Source organism: Polypterus senegalus, unplaced genomic scaffold (genome assembly GCF_016835505.1).
Source record: "Polypterus senegalus isolate Bchr_013 unplaced genomic scaffold, ASM1683550v1 scaffold_119, whole genome shotgun sequence".
Taxonomy (NCBI): Eukaryota; Metazoa; Chordata; class Cladistia; order Polypteriformes; family Polypteridae; genus Polypterus; species Polypterus senegalus.
In genome coordinates, this window is record NW_024383076.1 from 338,897 (window position 1) to 359,431 (window position 20,535).

The following is a 20,535-nucleotide window of genomic DNA, read 5'->3' on the forward strand; positions in this document are numbered from 1 at the left end:
TTTTCAATTTACAAAGATCCCGGTATTTATTTCTTATTAAACACAAAAAATCCGCGGATAATTTTTTTTCAGGGAATATATGTGTCATATTAAAATGGACTTAAGCCCACTTGTTTGTTATTAAACGAATAAAAATCGTTATAAAGCAGTTTTCAAACGCCCACGTTGTGTACATAGGAAACCCCATTAGAATACAAAAATATTAATAACTTAAAAAATATAAAACGAAATTCAATGCCGTTTGGAAGACAAACATATCGATATTCTGCACAAACTGTAAAAAAACAAAAAGCAATCGGTGAAGTGGATCATGAGATTTTAATATGTTAAACACTTCTAAGCAAGTGCACTTCGATCAGAAGGCCAAGACCATGCAGAGCATTTCTTGGTGCAACACAATCGGCAATTTTAACGGTTGTTGTTGACTTCTTTAGATAATTATGTATGTCTTCCCCCAGATAGCTACAATTTAACATTTTTTCATGTTTTATGACCAAGACAACAGGTAGGGACATTTTGTACCTTGATCACTACAAAATAGTAAAGAAAAGAAAAAATTTTCGAAAACAAATTGTCATTAAGTCAAAGAGCAAATTAATATAAATGCAAACAACGCAACTCCTGCTCTGAAAAACAAATTTATACGTGGAAAAAGAGACAAGGGTGCAAAACAGTCCTACCGTGCAACTAAAGATAGATGAAAAGCACTATAATAGATATGTATTATTGCCAGCATGCAGGCCATCAATAATTCCAATATTTCTTTTTAAAATTTCAATGTTCTTTTTACCATAGATGCTGTACATGGCTTGCTCTCATCTAGATTGTTCTAATGATCATTTCATCTGACTTTTTTTGAGAGAAGTGCAGCTCATAAAGACTGCATCGAGCATTTGGTTAGAAATAAATCCGGACTGAGCATTAATTCATAGAAGGGCACAATTATTCACATACGCCAATTTACAGACCCATCAATTTTGTATATAAATAGTAAACAGCAGGATTTCAAAAGGTTAGAACCCATGCAAGCAGTGTTGGGCATGAGATAGGAAGTTTGGCTGGAGTATTACAATGGATTCAGAGAGTACTCAGTTCAGCAAAACAGCAAGTTTGAAAAGTCACTCAAATCCATTTATTTATTTATTTTTTTTCTGGGCTTTCCAACAAATGTGTCCAGGCCATTTTAGAAATGTACGTGTAGAATTAGCAATACTTGAGTTCTTTTCACACATATGTTGCTTTACTCTGACATTTCAAAGGCTTACAAGTACACAGGGAACAAATGAATAATAACACAAGTTCTTCCTAAACCAGATGGATTATGCCTTTTTCTAACAGAAGTTCATCTGGTGGCTTTTTTTCAACATCTTTTATCTATTTAGATCTGTTAACCAATTCAGAAAAATAACTGTTATTGATGAACATTTGTGAAATTCTGTGATCCTGATGTTAAAAGGATTTCTCCTGCCCACAATCATGCAGTTTCTTTTCATGTTAATCTGTTAGTATCCTGCCAGGAAGCCTCCACTTTTGTCCAATAAATCAGGGACCTTTTCAAATTTCAAAGACCAAATTTTATATGCAGAGCACCCTTCACAGAACAAAAATGTTTCTTTGGCAAACAAGAGTTCTAGGAAGAACCGCACAACTCATTAATGTGCCTTTAAAGAGTTACTTTAAGAGTACACATCATAAAAGCACCTTCATCTTTATGATAATAAATTTCACAAGTGCAATCAATGAAGATAAAGCATGTTTACACTACAGTCTTAAATAAAAAAAAAGTTGTTGCATATACTTTACTTGTATTAATATAGTATAAACGCTGCTGAAATGATAATTACACCCAAAATAACCTAGCTATTTTTAAATAACCCCTGAACTGCACTGGAGATGACTTTTTTTAGAATTATTAAAATCATCTACGTGTGGATTAATTAACTTTGTCAAGTTGACATAAATATATTTAGTAAACATATGTTAATGTTAAAAATAATGTTATTTTTAAATTAGATGGACTTAATTCAATTAGGTGGAAAACAAAAAAACAAAACAAACATCCATCAATTTTCCAACGAGCTTATCCTGAGCTGGCTTGTGGGTGAACATGCTTGCAAACAGAAGGGAGCACATACACTATTGGCTCAATTTAGCAATGTCGTTTCAACTAACCCGATATAATAAAATGAATTAAAGCCAAAAAAGTATTTTCTTAAGTGTTCAGCTTATGGACGACATGTTTTTGTAAGGAATTACAAATAAGTGCATTTAATGCATAGTGAATGAATTAAGCAGTTTGAATGTGGGATAACTGAAATTATTGGGGGAGGATAACGAGCAAGTATCAGCAGTGAATAATGCAAAAAATAAATAAATTTTAATGCCACTATTTCACAAGCAGCATAAATGGGTTACAGTATTCCAGTTTATTATAATAGCAATAATAATACAAGCCAAGTAGCATTTCGTAAGAATGATAGATGAATTGTGTAACTCCCCCTACAGAGAAATCACACACACTATGACAGGGCAGATGAAACGAAATCGATTTTTCAGATAGAGCTGAAATTACAACACCCTTTATATAGAAGCATAACCGTTTAAAACATCCATAGTTATTTCACAGTTATTGTTTCGTTTCTTATGTTGCACACTAAAGCAGCAATTAGTTCTGTAGAAGGAGAGCAGATCAAGGCGTAGCCCGTTTTGTTACGGAATCAACACGAAGTAAAAGAAAAAAAAAGAAGCCTTCTTAAAATCCTACATCGAGGGGCGTTTCAAGACAAATAAAATATGAAATGTCTGCTATAGCGGAAAAAAAAGAGGAGGAAGCATCGTCGCAATCAAGAGCAGACCTATTAAATGTATAAATGTATAATATTTTGATTGTGCATTGCATTTTAAAATGTTATTGAAATTACTAAAATTCAAAAGATTTATTTTGAGATACCCTGCTTGATTATAAACGCACTGTAAAATTAGTAGAACATACCTTTTATGCATCTTCTGACGCTTATTCGGGTGGAAGTCACGGGGGCAGCAGTCTAAAAACAAACAAAACAAACATACTCCGACATTTCTTTGCTTGTTACTTCGTTTGGTTTCTTAATAACGAACGCAGAAAGTATAAGTGGTCCTCTTCGTTCTAGCTTCTCGCAGATTTTTTTTTTTTTTATCTCGCCTTTAAGAGCAGCGCGTTTAAAGAGGCAGAGAGCAAAAATGTCATAAGAACTCGTCTGTAAAGCTATACCATCGAAGTCTGGAGCATAACAGAGCACACTGCAGGAAAGCACGTCATTGTTCAGAAGTGAAACCTTTAGGCAATTTTAGCGTATGTGCTTAGTTACTTTACTATACTTGTCAAACAGAAAAATACGGTGAGATTGACTGTACAATTTAAAAGCCAAGAAAATTTGTTTTAAAAGTATCATGTCAAAGTAAGATTTACAAGGTCTACTTTAAGAGTTAAAGAGTTTAAAAAAAAAAAAAAAAAAAACATTGCAAGGAGTGTAAAATTATGTTGACACTTAAGTTAGAGGGCTACATGTTCATTATATTCGAATGGTGATAGGACTATACCCTCATCTAGACTTACAATTTTTATTTCGCTGTTAAGTTGTAATGTGTTAGAAAGTACTGTTATAAAGTTAAGCACTGAAGATCTGAGAGGAAGTAAGATTCTTATTGCTTTGATTTGGACTGGCCACTAAAATTTCCACCTAAATTGAGCCATTTCAAAGAAATGAACATTGTAATTTAAAGATTTATTTTAGTTAATATAAGGCCATCCAAATTTGTAACTCAAATCCCAAAGAAATTAACCGGATTGATTATATTTAGTGGTTATTACAGACTGTTTACATTTAAAATTATTTCACTTAAACCAATCGCTACATGTTAATTCAACATATTTACTTTATGGTAATTTTACAGTTTAATTATGTGACAAATTTCCATCCATTTACATCATGTCTCTCCAACTAAATAAAATTAACCTAGTTCCACCTAAAAAGCAGACACACATTAAAGTGCCGCAAGCTTATTGGCTGCTCATATGCTATTTTCTCCCCTTAATACTTTATATCAAAACTATAATATATATATAAAAAAGATTTAGGGGCTAAGGCTGAAACACCACTCATTTACACATTTAGATTAAACAGCTACACTGTACATACATAACAATTTCATTGAACAGAGTGTGTTTTTACTATCAGTCCGATGAACAATGAAAATGTACAATTCCTAAATATCTGCTTAAGCAGGTGTCAATTTTATTTTGCATAAATCACTACTTATTACATACTTAACATAACTTATGCTTTAGTTTTGGAAAAACATCTACAATTCCTTTACAAAGTGTAAATAATGTAGAAACAGACAGATGCTAACATTTTGATTGTTTAAGCAGTGAATACAAATTTAGTTCTACCTATTAATAATCTCAATGAATGTTTGTTTTTCAATATGTTACATTTGTTTACACAAAGTTCAATTACAAATTCTTATAAGCATTTTAAGCTCTCAGGATGTCTAATAAGCAAGCCGGTAAAACAGGTTCTCTCTTTTGGGGGAAAAATCATCAATTCAAGAATTTCCTTCAGTGGTCAGAGGCAAAAAGCTGCACAATAAAAATAGTTTTGAAGGAAAGCAAAAGAATTTGCCTCTCTAACTTGCGTTTATCCATTTCTAATTTGGAAAAAATCAGAATACAAAAGAAAATATTGTGTGTATGGTGATCACTGAAGCATTTTAATTTTAAGTGCTTGCACTTTTGGAGAAAGCTTTTGCCCATCCATGTTCATTATGACCTTCTGAATAACTTCAAATGTACACTTTAAATCATGAGGGTAGCTCAGGTTGAGTGCATAGATCAGGCCAAACAGCACGATAAAAGCAGAAACAATATTCTTTAGTTCACCAAGAACTTCAACACCCTCAAGTACGACACATACATCCTGACTCCTCAGTAGCATCTTCACCTTCTCTCCTTATTACATATATCCCCATGGCCGTCTGTTCAGTCTCCCTCTCAGCATCATTTGGCTTGCAATTCTGAGAACACAAAAATAAAATTAGTAGTAATCACATGCCTGAAAAATTATAGCCTTTACTTCAATAACCTTCAGGTTTACTCCTGTGAAACCAATATCTACTGGTTTTCATTTGAACCATTCCTAACTTTAAATGGACTCTAACAAATAAAAATTCTGTTATTTGAGACGTTTGTAGATTTTTCAGGGGTGTGTGTGTGGTTGGTTCAATCCATTAGAAATTCGCTTTGCTGAATGTTTATATGCCAACCATCTTTATCCCAAGATTGTACACTCTTTTTAACATGCATTTTAAGCAGTATATGCTTCAGTGTCATGTAAATGCCATTGAAATAGATGCTATATGGTTTGTAATCTTGGTGCTCCGATCTTTAAGAGTTAGTATTTGCATAATCAAGCCTTAAAAGCTTACCAAATAAAAATAAAAAAGCCTCAAGTTTTTAAAGCTACTGTAATAAATGCAAGATCTTCTAAATTTCCATTGATAAACCTATCATGTCTGACTAAAGAGGAGAAGCAGAAGAAAAAAAATTAAGACAGCAGAGAGACATGAAGTGTCAAACGAGTTGGGCTGTAAACATACAGACTATGCTTTAATGTTCAATTTATGCTTTCTCAGATTTTATAATTTATAACTTCTTTATTGTTATACTGCTTACCAAGTATTCCTTCACAACATTTCCGATATCTTCATTAAGACAGACAGACGCTTTTCAAAACACAATCTCTTCTTAAATCGATATCACTCTATATGAAAATAAGTTGACTAGTAACTTAGTGTATGAATATATTGATAAAATAGAATTCTCAAATTACAAGGACAATGTACACCAAATTTGTCAACAAACGTAGCTATTCAACTAATCAGATTGCCGAGAAACACACACAATATATACTGTATGCATTTTCTGTAATTGTACAGTAACGTGAACAACCCCAGGTTTAAAATCATTTACAGTATGAAGGTTGTGTTTTCTATTTTTGTGTGAATGGTGTGGACGCTAGAGTCGCCGTTGCCCCACTGAACCCACCAGACAGAAGTCCAAGACACTTTTAAAGCACCAAGAAGACTCTTTAATATTTTTCTTCAATAAAGTGCACAAAGCACCACACACTCCACAATTCTCCAATAATACAACAAACAATAATTAAGAAAAATAATCCTCCTCTCCACCCAGCAGCTCTGTCACTCTACCACCCAACTCCAGCTTGGCTTGCTGGGTATTCCCAGAATCCTTTTAAAGTCCATGACCTGGAAGTGTTCCTTCTCCGGGTCAACCGCCTTCTTCAAATATCCCGGAACTACTGCGGGTTTCCGTCCTTGTGACTCCAAAGTACTTCCGGGTTAGCATCACGGTAATATTCCCCGGGTTCTTGGTGAGCTCCCCCAGGCGGCTCCCATGGCACCCAACAGGGCTGAAGAGATGGACTCCATGTCCCATACTGCCCTGAGGGAATCCGAGGAACTATTTCCATCCAGGGGAGCTGCCATCTAGAGTCCCGGGGGATGTAGTGACCTAAAAAGGCTGCTTTCTTCTGTTGAGGGACGTCCCAGCCGGACTAAAATGCCGGCCGCCCATCACAATGGAAAGTGCCATAAACGTTAGTTTGAAACATACAACCAAGAAATTTGCAAGTAATCATTTCATTATTTCTCAGATGTAAACCAATGCGAATAAAGAAATCTCGCTTTGAGGCAAGTTCATCACAAGAACATAAGACAGTGGAACATACATATTTCTATAGTTCCAGGCAATTCCTGTGTGCCAAGTGTACGATATATGTGACACATTACATTCTTCCATGTTTTGAATGTACATGGACAATCTGCATATATACATGGATAACTGTGGCTGCATCCATACTGCCCAAGTTATAGTCTGTAATGTTTTAGCAAGTGGTACCTACTTGATAATGCTGCACCACAGTCCTCGCACTTCCACATTTAAATCACTGAAAAACAGAGGCAATTTTTCATTGACGAAAATATCAGTCAGGTAATCATCTACATTTGCTTACACCAAAAACAAATTTCTTAAACTGCTTTTAAATGCAGCTGCCCCTCATGATAATAGGGCTTCTTAGCACAACAAACCACAATGCACTCTAAGCAAGAATGTTTAAACTTAAGTTGTACAGTTGTACATACTTGCTTATTACTCACATCCCATAATAATTAAAGATACAATGGGAAATGCAATTTGTTAGTATTACGAATAAACAGCGAAGTTCCCAAAACAAGTTAATCTAAATTTAGAGATATTTGCTAAATTACAGCTGACAAGTGGTCCCAAATATTTAACTGTTTCCCCACAGTACCCACGTATACCTAAAAAAAAAAAAAATGTGTTCGTTGTAAATGGTACTTTAACCTTCATGCATTTATGAAAACAAAAACAATGAAAAACATCATTCATAGACATTTAAAATAAAAGCATACTTACCAACAATGACAGGTAACCCTCTTTGATAAAGTCAAACATATTACTGTGAAGCTGAAAAAATCCAGGAAAGAAACCAGTTAAAAATCACAAAATAAGTGACCAATTATATTGAAAATTAGAGCAAACCTCACACAAAGTATAACTACAGACACCTATATGAAGTATTTCACTTCATTACATCGTTCAAATTTGCCAGGCAGGTGATTGATGTAACAGAGCAAGATGCAGAGGACAGAATCATATGGAAGAAGATGATCTGCTGTGGCGACCCCTAACGGGTGCAGCCAAAAGAACATGATCAAAATAACACTAAGCATGCTGCAATGTATTTCACTAGTAGCCATTGCTGGAGGTATACTTTTATTTATGATGACAAAGAAAATATTTGAAGGACATCTATGCTCTTGAAAACATACAAACTTTTTTTTTTTCCTTAAAACTAGCTGCTATACAGAAATTTTACTGACGATTATAAAATTCAGGTAATTAATATTTAAAATGAGTTATTCTAAGGCTGAAATTAGCCCTCGTTTTAAATGCATTTCAGATTTTTGAAAAATAAAAATGCATAATTCTACTCGTCTAATTAGAATTGTTTAACTTTAGCGAATAGTTGCAATGAAGAAAACACCAACGGCAAGACGAAAAATTCTCGATTACATCAACAATCTCGGAATATGTACCTCTGAGCAAATTAGCGAATAGTTGCCGTCAACGACAAAATATTTGAGAAAATAGTTCAAAGTTTTTCAAAAAGAAGAGTCACGGAATTACTGCTAGAAAGTTCGTAAGAGAAACTACTTTGAAAACAAAACCGCGAGTAAAATAAACACTCATAGTACAAACCCCTTTAACCAAACAGTACCTCCAATAAAATCATCTTTTAATAAAAAGTAACCTAGTAAAAGCTGAATATCAATGTTCAATACTTATATTTGTGATTACAAAATAAAATTACAAAAATATATCTATGCGCTAAAAAAAAAATAACTTTAGAAAACAACAGCCCAATCTGCGAACCTGCACGATACCTGCGCGCAGGTGTATTGAAAGCCTAGCATGCCGTAAAGTGTTCACGCATGCGTTAAACAGATTGGGCAGCACCGTAAAGTGTGTGATGACGTGCCATTTCAATATGCACGCGCACGCGGATAGGGCCGGCAACAGGAATCAGGTAGTGACACACACCGCATGCGCTTAATGAAAAAAACATTAAAAAGAAAAAAATCACTTTACGGCACGACCCGATCTGAACTGTGCATGTGCAGCACAATTTGACATTACGGTTTATTCATTTTAGTTCCACATTAGTTGACCATAATGAAAATATTCATCCTGCAAAATAAACGAAGCAGCCTTTGCGGCGTAACGTTGATGTCCAATGTTTAATTGCCGTAAGAGGAAGCTTAGGTGTGCACAACTGATTAGCCCCAATTAGGGCGAACTACACGCTGTGTACTCTTTGTATTATTTGGTAGGTACTAATTATATATATATATTTATATTATATATATTTATATTATATATATATATTTTTATATATATATATTAAAAAAAAACGTCCTCTGACTTTCAACTGTTTTTACTTTCAGTAAACTTAATGTGTAAATATTTGTGTGAACAGTAAAAGAGTCAACACCATAAGACATAAACTAAAATGTTTCACAATGTGTCCCTGAATGAAGGAGGCTCAAAATCAAAAGTACCAGTCAGTATCTGGTGTGGCCACCAGCTACTTGAAGTACTGCAATGCATCTCCTCCTCATGGACTGGACCAGATTTGTCAGTTCTTGCTGTGAGATGTTACCCCACTCTTCCACCAAGGCACCTGCAAGTTCCTGGACATTTCTGGGGGAATGGCCTAGCCCTCACCCTGCGATCCAACAGGTCCCAGGCGTGCTCAATGGGATTGAGATCTGGGCTCTTCCACTGCGAGGATGATCAGCTGTCCTTCCTGTCTCCTGTAGCTGTCTTAGGCGTCTCACAGTGCGGACATGGCAATTTATTGCCCTAGCCACATCAGCAGTCCTCATGCCTCCCTGCAGCATGCCTAATGCACGTTCACGCAGATGAGCAGGGACCCTGGGCATCTTTCTTTGGGTGTTTTCACAGTGGTAGACAAGTCTCTTTAGTGTCCTGCGTTTTCAGAACTGTGACCTTAAATGCCTACTTTCTGTAAGCTGTTAAGGTCTTAACGACCATTCAACAGGTGCATGTTAATTAGTTGATTATGGTTAATTGAACATGCATGGAAAACATTGTTTAAACCCTTGACAATGAAGATCTGTAAAGTTTTTTGGATTTTTAAAACATTATTGTTGAAATACACAGTCCTGAAAAAGGGACGTTTCTTTTTTGCTGAGATATATATATATATATATATATATATATATATATATATATATATATATATATATATATATATATATATATGTTATATAAAGTATGTAGTGTTTTTATTTTCCCACTCACGTAATAAATGAAATCATATAAAATTTCCTTTCCTATTGTTGCAATTTCCCTCTTATGTGCAAATTGTGTTTTATTTAAAAATATCTTTAGACATCAATTATTATTAATAAAATTGCCATTTGTCTTAAGGCATCAGGTTTACAAAACCTAATGTATCCAACCAGTTTTATAGAAATATATGGTCCTTTTTTAAAAAAAGAAAAGAATTAACACCTTGTTACATGGCATTGTGCTGACTGTCCACTTGTTAAAATTCTTGAATTCGTTCTCAGTTGTGTAATCAGGTCAGATGCTGAAGAAATGAAGAGCATAAAGCCACTGGTTCAAATCCTCATTTATTCCAATGGCTATTAATCTTACAGAGAAGTTTAACTTTATATCCACAGACTAAAATTAAGCAAGTGCGCTGTTATCACTTGAATCAATCTATTTGATCTATTTTTTTTACAGTAAGTGCTTGTTGCTGTAGTTCATATTTGTAATATGTTTGTTCTTAATGATGTGTTTTTAATTTTATTTCAAGGCGTCTCTGTAAAACCCGCTGAGAAACCAACTTACCTAATAATATAATAAAACTGAACTGAATTTAACAGCTGTAAAATAGAATATTCTCCACTAACTGAGCAGAATTTAAACAGCATGAAGTAGTTCAGTTTATGATGAACAGCATGTGGACTGAGGGCAGTGATATTCTTTCTTACAAGTTTAATCAACATAACACACCGCTGTTTGTGTGCAGACTCCTCATCTCATGTCAATGATTTTATTCACCCATATTGACACAGAGCCAGTTCATTTTTATAACTTAAAAAAAGGAAATACAATACACTTATCATACATTTTTATTGAAGGAATAAATGGTATGTTTAAAAATAAAAGTGAAAGATCTGTGAACAATGTTTCTCAAAAACAAATTATACACACACCCATATTTATATGTATATATACTGTACATATATTATGAGTAGAAAATTCAGTAATCATAAAGATGTATAAATTGTAAATGCATTTAACTAGAACACAACTACAATGAAAATGGCCAACAAGGGGTGGTGTTAAATACTATTAGGGAAGGAGAACACAAATATATTTACAGATTTTTACCTTAGTATTTAAAAAATGTTAGCCAAGGTTTTGAACACAATAAAAGTGAATCATTAAATTTGTCAAAAAAGGAAAAATGCTATTTTAGCTTTATGAACAAGATGCTACTCAGAGTCACAGTTCTTATCCAATAATATTCCATAAAAATTCTGTTCTATTTAAACTGATATTTTTCCTGATCTGTCCTTTGATATTTGTTCACTAATAATATTTTTACATCACCTTTGCCTACAAGTGCTGCTCAAATTGCTCTACAAAAATATACAGTTACAAAGAAAACTGAAGGCATTATAAAAGTAAATGAGAAGCAAATGGAGGGTCCTTGTCCTTTGTAATAAATACACTGCCTGGTCAAATGGCGGGGACAAAGACAAACTTGCAGCCTTCAAGGATACTGGAGATAATAAACCTCTGGGGTCCCAAGCCAAAGCCCACACAACCCCCTCTGCACATCCCAGCATACATGATTGTGGCCGTCTCAGTCCAATCACAATTCCATTTCAGGACGTCTTGTGAACTTTTCTTCTGTCACAGGCAGTTGGAGTTGATGTAACAGACGGTGGAGACGCAGGGGGGCACCATTGCAATAAACTGGAAAAAAACAACAGAGAAACACAGCAGAGGTTAGTGCCCAGTGCAGAGCTTACAAAGTGTACACAGCCATTTCTAATCTATTACAACCAATGCAAGTAATAAGAAAAGCCAAATTAGAAAAGTGGGCTTGTTGAAGTTTTTTGAAATGCTTGACATTTGTAGCCTGGCACTTCTCTATTGGCAACGCACTCCAGATTTTGTTGTACGAATACAGAAAGCTGCTGGTTTTATGGTTGATCTTGGAATAAAAAGCAAAGTAACGTTTGAGAAAAGAAATGTTGGGAGCAGACACTCGAAAAAACAGGCAGGGTCTAAAATACTCAAAGCCTTCTAATTATTTAATAGACCCTTAAAATCAATTCTAAGTGAGACAGACAGACAGCCAGTGTAATGAGACCGAGACAAAAAGGCCAATACCTCGTGATCACTTGGTAAAGGCATAGCAGATCAGACCAGAGATTGAGATGGAGGATTCTAGAAGTGCCGGCAGGAGGGCCAGCCGCTACTTCAACATGGCACACATCTCTCCATCCTTCTTCTTTAACTGCTGCCCCATAACACGCGGACTCTTCTACTTCACTGTAACTGTTAAAACATCAACACAGTAGATATTCACTCACAGAGTTCAAACATTAATAAAGTGTACTCTTACTTCTTATTCTGCCTCCTTTCTTGGTTCACCTGTAGATCAATTATTACCAAAGTAAACCATCACAATAGATAAAGGTCTGCTTAGAGTAAAGTCTAACTAATAATATTATTCTTAATTGTTTGTTTTTTTTGTTGGATTTTTGAAAGAACCCCAACTTAACTGTCATTATATGTAACATCATTTTTTCCTTTTACATTACACATACAGTAGACATTGTGTTATAATCTCTGTATATCTGAACTTCTAATGTGATGTGCTCAGGTGTCAGTACTTACATGAAAACATCTTTGTTTTTCACTCCTGCCTTAGTTTTGTATTAATTTAAAATTAAGTCTCGGTTCTTTCAAAATCCAACAACAAAGCACAGTAACTTAAGAACATAAATGTTATTTTGCAAAACAGAACAATATCCCTGTTTAGTGACTGCTGGGACTGATGTGCCTCAGTCTCTGTGTTTGTGAGGATTCACACTCTGAGGCTTTCCTGTCTAAAAATTAAAAAGCCTTGTTAGTTACTGGACAGAGTGAGCAGACATACAGTACAGTATCCAAGGCAGCAAAATATTACCAATCAAGTAATAAATATGGGGAGGCTTTGCAGGAATTGTGCACAAATTACTTTTGAAACTGGAAGCCTCAGTAGTCTTACCTGTAGAAATAGCAAATCTAACATGAACTGCACATCATCTCGAACTGGAAATCTTAAAAACAGAAGAAAAGAACATCCAGTTGTGTCTCAGAATTCGGGTACACTGGCATCTGTTCAGCCACATGGAAGGCTGGTTACCACCGGCATCCTATAGGATCAAGAAAAAATACAATAAAGGGGCATTGTACTTCAAACTGCAGCAATAAGAAATAAGATATCTCTATGGAGCAAGGCTCCTCCATTATATTCAGTTCAATGTATGTATGTATACTTCTATAAGCTTATAACACATGACAACAGCAGGTACTCAGCCTGTCACTGTGCCACATCAGATGCACACCACACTTCTCTGATGGCTTTGGATATAAATTTTAAAATTGCCTGTTTTCCACCATGGAATTTTTTTCTACTAAATAAGGTTATCCATTAACAATTTGTAATGCTATTATCCGCATCCTGCTTTCTTGTAATAACTTAGTTGTTGCTACTCTTGTATGTAATATAGCCTTCATCATTATAATTTGTTAACTTTATTATGGAAAAACTATTGCATTGATGTAATCTGATATCAACATAATAAAAAAGATGGCTTTGGAGGGCACACTTTACACCGGTCGAGTGTCAGTCCTACACTCCTAATTCTATTCCTAATTCGACACCTCGATTACATTGTTTTGCTTAATTATTAGCACGCCGTTCGCTCTTTAAGATAAAAAAATGTAAGAAATGAATTGTAATTAAGCAGAGAGGTGTGCGCGAGACAAATCGGCTGGGGACTCATGTCGCAAAGTAAAAAAAAATGCAGATCGGACAGGGTCGTAATAGTAAAGCTTTGTAAATCGGGTAGGCACCGCAGATCGGGTAGCGACAGTGCTCTCTGCTTAATTAAACTTCATTTCACGACGCTGCCCGATTTGTTCTGCGCATGTCTAATATTTTACGACACACATCATTCGTCAGGTTTGACTTGTATTTGAAAGTCATTTTTGTGATGTCGTTTATCTCAGTCTGTAAGTGGACTTCTTACTGAAAAAGATGTCAACTTTTGAATTTTAAAACGTCTTGGAAAATGTGTCGCCTGAAAAATTTAACTCCAGTCGAATGAAGAGGGAGAGAAATGAAATGCAACGTGTGTCTGTGAACTTTATAATGGACATGTACTGCTTTTTGTAAGTACATCATTTTTAGTTGCAATACTTCGTAATATCGTGGTTTAACCGTAAAAATCACAGCATTTTCCGTGTTTGGGTTAATGGATTAATGGATGTGTGCCATTTATTTCGTAACACCCTATTAGCATTTGGTGGCGCGTTTTTTTTAACATTTTTTTATCTTAAAGAGTGAACGGCATGCTAATTATTAAGCAAAACAATGTAATCGAAGTATCGAATTAGGAATAGAATTAGGAATGAATGACTGACACTCGACCGGTGTAAACTAGTGATGGGTGGAGTGAAGCCTAACGAAGCATCAAAACGTTTGAAGCAATTGTGTCGGATATCGTATCGAAGCTTCGAAGCATTTCACACTCACCTCTCTAGTGACTCCTCCTGGACATTTTCATTAACATTACACAAACTTATGATCCACTTCAATGACGTCTGTTAAAACTCTTACTGCTTTTATTTTTTCGCTGCTACAGACTGACAACGAAGAGAAGGGTTCGTCAGCAACTTCTAGTGTCTGATGTCTAAAAAATATAAATAAATATGTATATTTTTATATAACTAACACTGACAAGTAGAATGCACTATACGATTGGAAGAGTTAAACAAAATAAGACGCCTCACTCATCGATTCTCGGCTCTTTCAATGAGTATTTACTTTTGCACTGTATCATTATAATCGCTTCTGTTATTAGTATTATAATTAACCCTCATCTTTTCTTGAGATCACATTTAATAGCCTTAAATGTTTTCTTTGGTGTGACTTAATTAAAATGGAGTAGATGGAAAATAAAGGTTTATCCCTGTACTTTGCCATGATATAGGTAAGCACATTTGAGAAAGAAAAGGTGAAATCCTTAAATCATAGTTGTTATTATTTGGTCAAGCATTGAAATAATTAATTCATTAATACACTGTGTGCACAATTATTAGGCAAGTTGTATTTTTGAGGATTAATTTTAATATGGAACAAACACAGTGCTATCAGTCAATCCAAAATGTTAATAAACCTGAAACCTGAATGTTTCACAACGGAAATGTGAGTGTGAACATCATCAGGGGAATACATATGTGCACACAATTATTAGGCAACTATTAGTGTGCAGATTTATTATGCAACTAAAGGAAAAATGAAAATTTTCCCATCTCACTTGTTTATTTTCATCTGTTATAGTGAGAATAATAAACAAACACCTCAAAATTTACAAATAAACATCTCTGACATTTCAAAAAAAAATAAATCAATCAATCAATGACCAATATAACCACCCTTCTTTCCAATAACAGTCATAAGCCTTTCCATTCATGGAGTCTGTCAGTTTCTTGATCTGTTGACGATCAGCTTTTTGTGGAGCAGTGACTACAGCCTCCCAGACACTCTTCAGAGAGGTGTATTGTTTTTCTCCCCCCTAAATCTAGCGTTTAAGAAGTGCCCACAAGTTCTCGATAGGGTTTAGGTCAGATGAGGAAGGGGGGCCATGTCATTATTCCTTCATCTTTAAGGCCTTTACTGGCTGGCCACGCAGTGAGAACTTCGATGCAAGTGATGGAGCATTGGCCTGCATAAAATCATGGTCTTTTCCTGTATCACTGTTTGAAGAAAGTGTCTTGAAAAACTGGCAGTAGGTTTGGGAGTTGATTTTGAGTTCATCTTCAATGCAAAAGGTCCAACTAGCTCATCTTTAAAAATACCAGCTCATACCAGTACCCCACCTCCACGTTGGGTGGAGCTCTGTGCCATTACTGATCCACAGGTCCATCCATCTGGTCCATCAAGAGTCACTCTCATCTCATCGGTCCATAAAACCTTTGAAAAAATCTGTCTTTAGATATTTCTTGGCCCAGTTTTGACGTTTCAACTTATGTTTCTTGTTCAGTGGTGGTTGGGTTTCAGCCCTCCTTACCTTGGCCATGTCTTTGAGCACTGAACACCTTGTACTTCTGGGCACTCCAGGTAGGTTGCAGCTCTGGAATATGAAAGTACTGGAGGATAATGGGTTCCTGGTAGCTTCACGTTTGATTCTTCTCAAATCTTTGGCAGCTAATTTGCGTCTTTTGTTCTCAACACGTTTCTTGCGACCCTGTTGACTATTTGCAACAAAATGTTTGATGGTTCTGTGATCACACACCAATATCTTAGCAATTCCAAAAGTGCTGCATCCCTCTGAAAGACTTTTACAATTTTTGACTTTTCAGAGTCAGTTAAATCTCTTTTTTGGCCCATTTTGCCTGAGGAAAACTAGCTGCCTAATAATTCTGCACACCTTGATATAGGGTGTTGATCTCCTTAGGCCACACCCTCCCTCATTACACAAATACACATCACCTGACGTGCTTAAATCCAATAAGCATTCAAGTTAATACAGCTTGGAGTTGGAATATACGCATTAAAAATGATGATATGGTCAAAATACTCACTTGCCTAATAATTGTGCACACAGTGTACTTTACAATATTTTATGGAGCACAAAATTAACGAGTTTGCTACAAAGAAAAGATGCCGTCAGTGGCTCAACTAACTAAGGTGATTGCTTTTCAAATTCTGAGCGTAGTGGAAGCCCGAGATCGATCTGACTTAAAGACTCATCAAAATTAACAATAATAAAAAATATGATCAGGAGTGAAATCTTTATAACTAATTTGAACTAAATAATTTTGAGAGATACTGTGGAAGGATCGAATAAGAGATCTGTTCGGGAATCATCCCCACTCAAAATTGCCATCAAGATACGATGTCTAATTGTGGACGGCAGCTCACGTATTTACATTAATCCATCTTCTATTTATTGCCATTTGACGTCCATGAACCCCTCCATTGAATAAGGTGATAACAATCCCACTGTAGTAGATCAGGTTGAATTTGCTTTGCTGCACCAAACATTCAAAGGTGTCAATCCGGAGCACATCAGAGAGGCTGAGAGACACGGCGCAGATCGGTCACCGGCACACAGACACACACGGGGCACTCCAAGGTGAGCAGTGCACATATCAAGGTCGGCATTAAAGATCCTCTTGAGTGCTGAGGCAACAAAAAGCAGCAGGATAAACACATCTGGACCTGCTGTCGAAAAAGCATTTGCTTTTAACAGCAGCATCCCTCCCTTGTGAACACATCTTCAAGGTCCAGACAGGCGATCAGTAAACGTTGTCTTAGTCACAGCACAGTGCAGTAATAAAACATTTCCTAAAACATATAGTTGTCCAGTCTGTATCATTCCTAAGCAATCTTCCAGTTATAGAGGCGCAATCCCAATTACTAACACATTTACCATGTAGAAAACACAGTAAGAACACATTCCACCTTATTAATTTAATATTTAAAAATTAAATTGTGTAACTGGAAGATGGTTTAAGAATACAGAAACGACAAAAGCTTAGTCTTTCAATAATTCTATTTACATCAATGATTTACTCTGTTGTGCTGCAGTTCAGAAGATACTTATTTTACCAAAACCCCCCAGCGCAATCTTTGATAAGATGCATTCAGAAGCAAGGATGTTGATGACAAAGTCAGGTGCGTTTTTGAAAGCTTGGCTCCAGATGTGCTTATCCAGCTGCTCCTTCTTGTCAGTACTTGAGTGATCTTCATGTCAACCTCTGGATGAATTCGCAAAGTTTCTTTACAACTTTTTTGTCTCATTAACGCAGAAATCCCGAGGCTTTCCTAAAATTGGAGAAGACACTGTTGATGGCGCTGATTCTGTTTTAAAGACAGTTGTGATTAGTTATGCAGCACATGCTTTTACTCACATTGCTTTATGGAAATTTATAATACAAATCGGCTACAGGTCTGGGAATCACTGAATAGTAAAAACGTTTAATGAGCAATGTCTTGCGCATATATGTCAGATTTAGTGAAGCATTTCTTAGCCTCTCTGATATGATCGACATGGGGTAGAATAAATTCTGGATTATTATAATACATGCTACCTTACGCAAAATATGCTCATCAATTTGTTACAGATTCTAGGTGGACACGATTCCACAACAAGGAAAAATTTGCCCCTTGTAATTCAGTCATAATGTCTCCAAAATATATTTGTTAACTTACAGACAAGTACTACATAACTGTTTTATACAAAATTCTTACTTAAACATATGCGAGCCCCAATTAGGATTTGAACTCGCGTTTGCGCACCTTATCGCTGTAGCACGAACAATTGCTGTTACGCTTTGAGCCAAAGTAGTTCAGCAAATAAAAGACTGATCAAATCGACTGCTGACTGAGCAGATATCAATGATGTGATTACGCTAGCACGCCTCTGTTTTCTGAAGAGGCATTAGCTCTCTTGGAAATGTGTTCTTTTAAAATTGCGGCATATTAAGTAACTAAACAATATAGTGATATACCAGAAAAGGCGATATCCCTCCCATCGTGATTACGGCGGTACAAGAATCACATGAGAAAAAATATACTTTAGCTTACATTTACTGACGGTTAACGCGGTTACAGACGGGAGGCATATGGACAGACTTTATCCAGGTGGGAATCTGGATCAACACAGACTGCCATTTTCTCGTCCCCACGCTGGGAGGTTTTTCGTAACTTTGCCGACTGTTATCCAAGCCTTTTATATTGTCTTGCTTTACTTGCTGGTCTTCTCTGTCTCCAAACAAGGGCTGAACTCCTCCTCCACAAAATACAGAAATATCATAGTGCTTACATGCCGGTTCTCATTCTCCCAATAAGGAAAGAAGATATTGTGCTTACAGAGGACAGAAATACACTATCCTGTGTTTAAGCTGACTATACAATCCTCCAGTTGTCTTTAGCTATCTAATCCAATGCTTGGCTAGCAATTCTAACTGCTGAGTCCCTGTGTGCCAATTTAACATGCACATGTGAATAAATCCATACCAGTGAACATAGAGACAGTGACATTAATATTAAAGAAAAATGTAGTATAACAGGCTCAAAAATCACGTGACGGGTGCATTTGAAACAAGCCTCGAAGTGGCGCTTCGAGCTCCAGTGCTTCAAAAGCTAGACACAGTGTCGAAACCTTAGTATCGAGCGGCCCATCAATAGTGTAAAGTGTGCCCTCCAAAGACATCAGTGTTTTTTTATTATTTTGATATCAGATTACATCAGTACAAGAGTTTATCAATAAAGACTAAATTACATTGGAGAATAGCAACAACTACTGTAAGTTATTACAAGAAAGAGGGATGTAGATAATAGCATTACAAATTGTTAATGAAGCAGCTCAGACTCTTGGATGTTTTAATTGCTTAAGTGTGTTTTCCATTTTTTAAAGCTATTTCTAGCATATTAATGTGCATACAGAAAGATATAACAGAAGGTCTAACATTCTGAACTTTACACTTATGAATAGGAAATTGACGAAACAAGGAAACCACAGTTACTGCATTTTCTAACATTTAGTCTTCAAAATTGTATACAGAAGAATAACAAGAATTAAAGAGTGACATATTGTTTTGTCATTCAAGACAGTAACAGAAATAAATCTTTATGAAACATTTTGGAATAGGAGCAGAGGTAAGAAATGTGAGAGAGGATTTGTCTTAATTTGTACAAAAGTTACATTTTGGGAATATATTAATGTCAAACTTATGAATTAATCTGTTAGTTGGCTACTATTTATTCATAATTTTGAAATGGATTTATTTAACCTTGTTTGGTAGAAAAAACTTTTATGGCACAAAACAGGCAATTTTAAAATTTATGTCCAAAGCCATCAGAGAAGTGCGGTGTGCGTCTGATGTGCCACAGTGACAGGCTGAGTACCTGCTGTTGTCATTTGTCATTAGCTTATCCTCTAAGCTGTTGGTTTAGGAGAAGCACACACACACACATTTAACTGAATATAATGGAGAAGGCTTGCTTCTTTGAAATAACATTTCCTATTGCTGCACTTAGAAATACAATGCCCCTTTATTATATATTTTTTTTCTTGACCCTACAGGATGCCCAGTGGTAACTAGCCTACCATGTGGCTCAGCAGATGCCAGTGTACCCGAATTCTGAGACACAACTGGATGTTCTTTTCTTCTGCTTTTAAGATTCCCAGTTTGGGATGATGTGCAGTTCACGTTAGATTTGCAATTTCTACAGGTAAGACTACTGCATAATTCCTGCAAAGCCTCCCCATATTTATTATTTGATCTGTGATATTTTGCTGCCTTGAATACTGACCTCTATGTCTCACTCTGTCCAGTAACTAACACAGGCTTTTTAATTATAGACAGGAAAGCCTCAGAGTGTGAATCCTCGCAGACACAGAGACTGAGGCACATCACTACCAGCAGTCACAAAACGGGGATGTTGCTCTGTTTTGCAAAATAATATTTATTTTCTTAAGTTACTGTGCTTTGTTGTTGGATTTTGAAAGAACCAAGACTTAATTTTAACGTAAAACTAAGGCAGGAGAGAAAACAAA

At 35.8% G+C, this 20,535-nt stretch overlaps 1 protein-coding gene across 3 annotated transcripts in view; it reads right to left on the bottom strand.

Annotated features, from left to right (window-relative positions):
* Nucleotides 1–8,591, bottom strand: part of LOC120521306 (butyrophilin subfamily 3 member A2-like) — a 58,863-nt gene extending 50,272 nt beyond the window's left edge. For 2 of the 3 annotated variants that reach the window (XR_005632086.1, XR_005632087.1), the window contains exons 1-4: nt 8,530–8,591; nt 7,499–7,549; nt 6,963–7,007; nt 2,993–5,055 (exon numbers count right to left, since the gene is read on the bottom strand). Coding sequence is in view for 1 of the 3 variants with exons in the window: in XM_039743018.1 (XP_039598952.1) it covers nt 2,993–3,003 (11 nt within the window). In the remaining 2 variants the exon portion in view is untranslated. Of the gene's footprint in view, nt 1–2,992; nt 5,056–6,962; nt 7,008–7,498; nt 7,550–8,529 lie in introns of those variants that run through there. The other variant, XM_039743018.1, reaches the window with a different exon arrangement.
* Nucleotides 8,592–20,535: the final 11,944 nt, after the last annotated feature.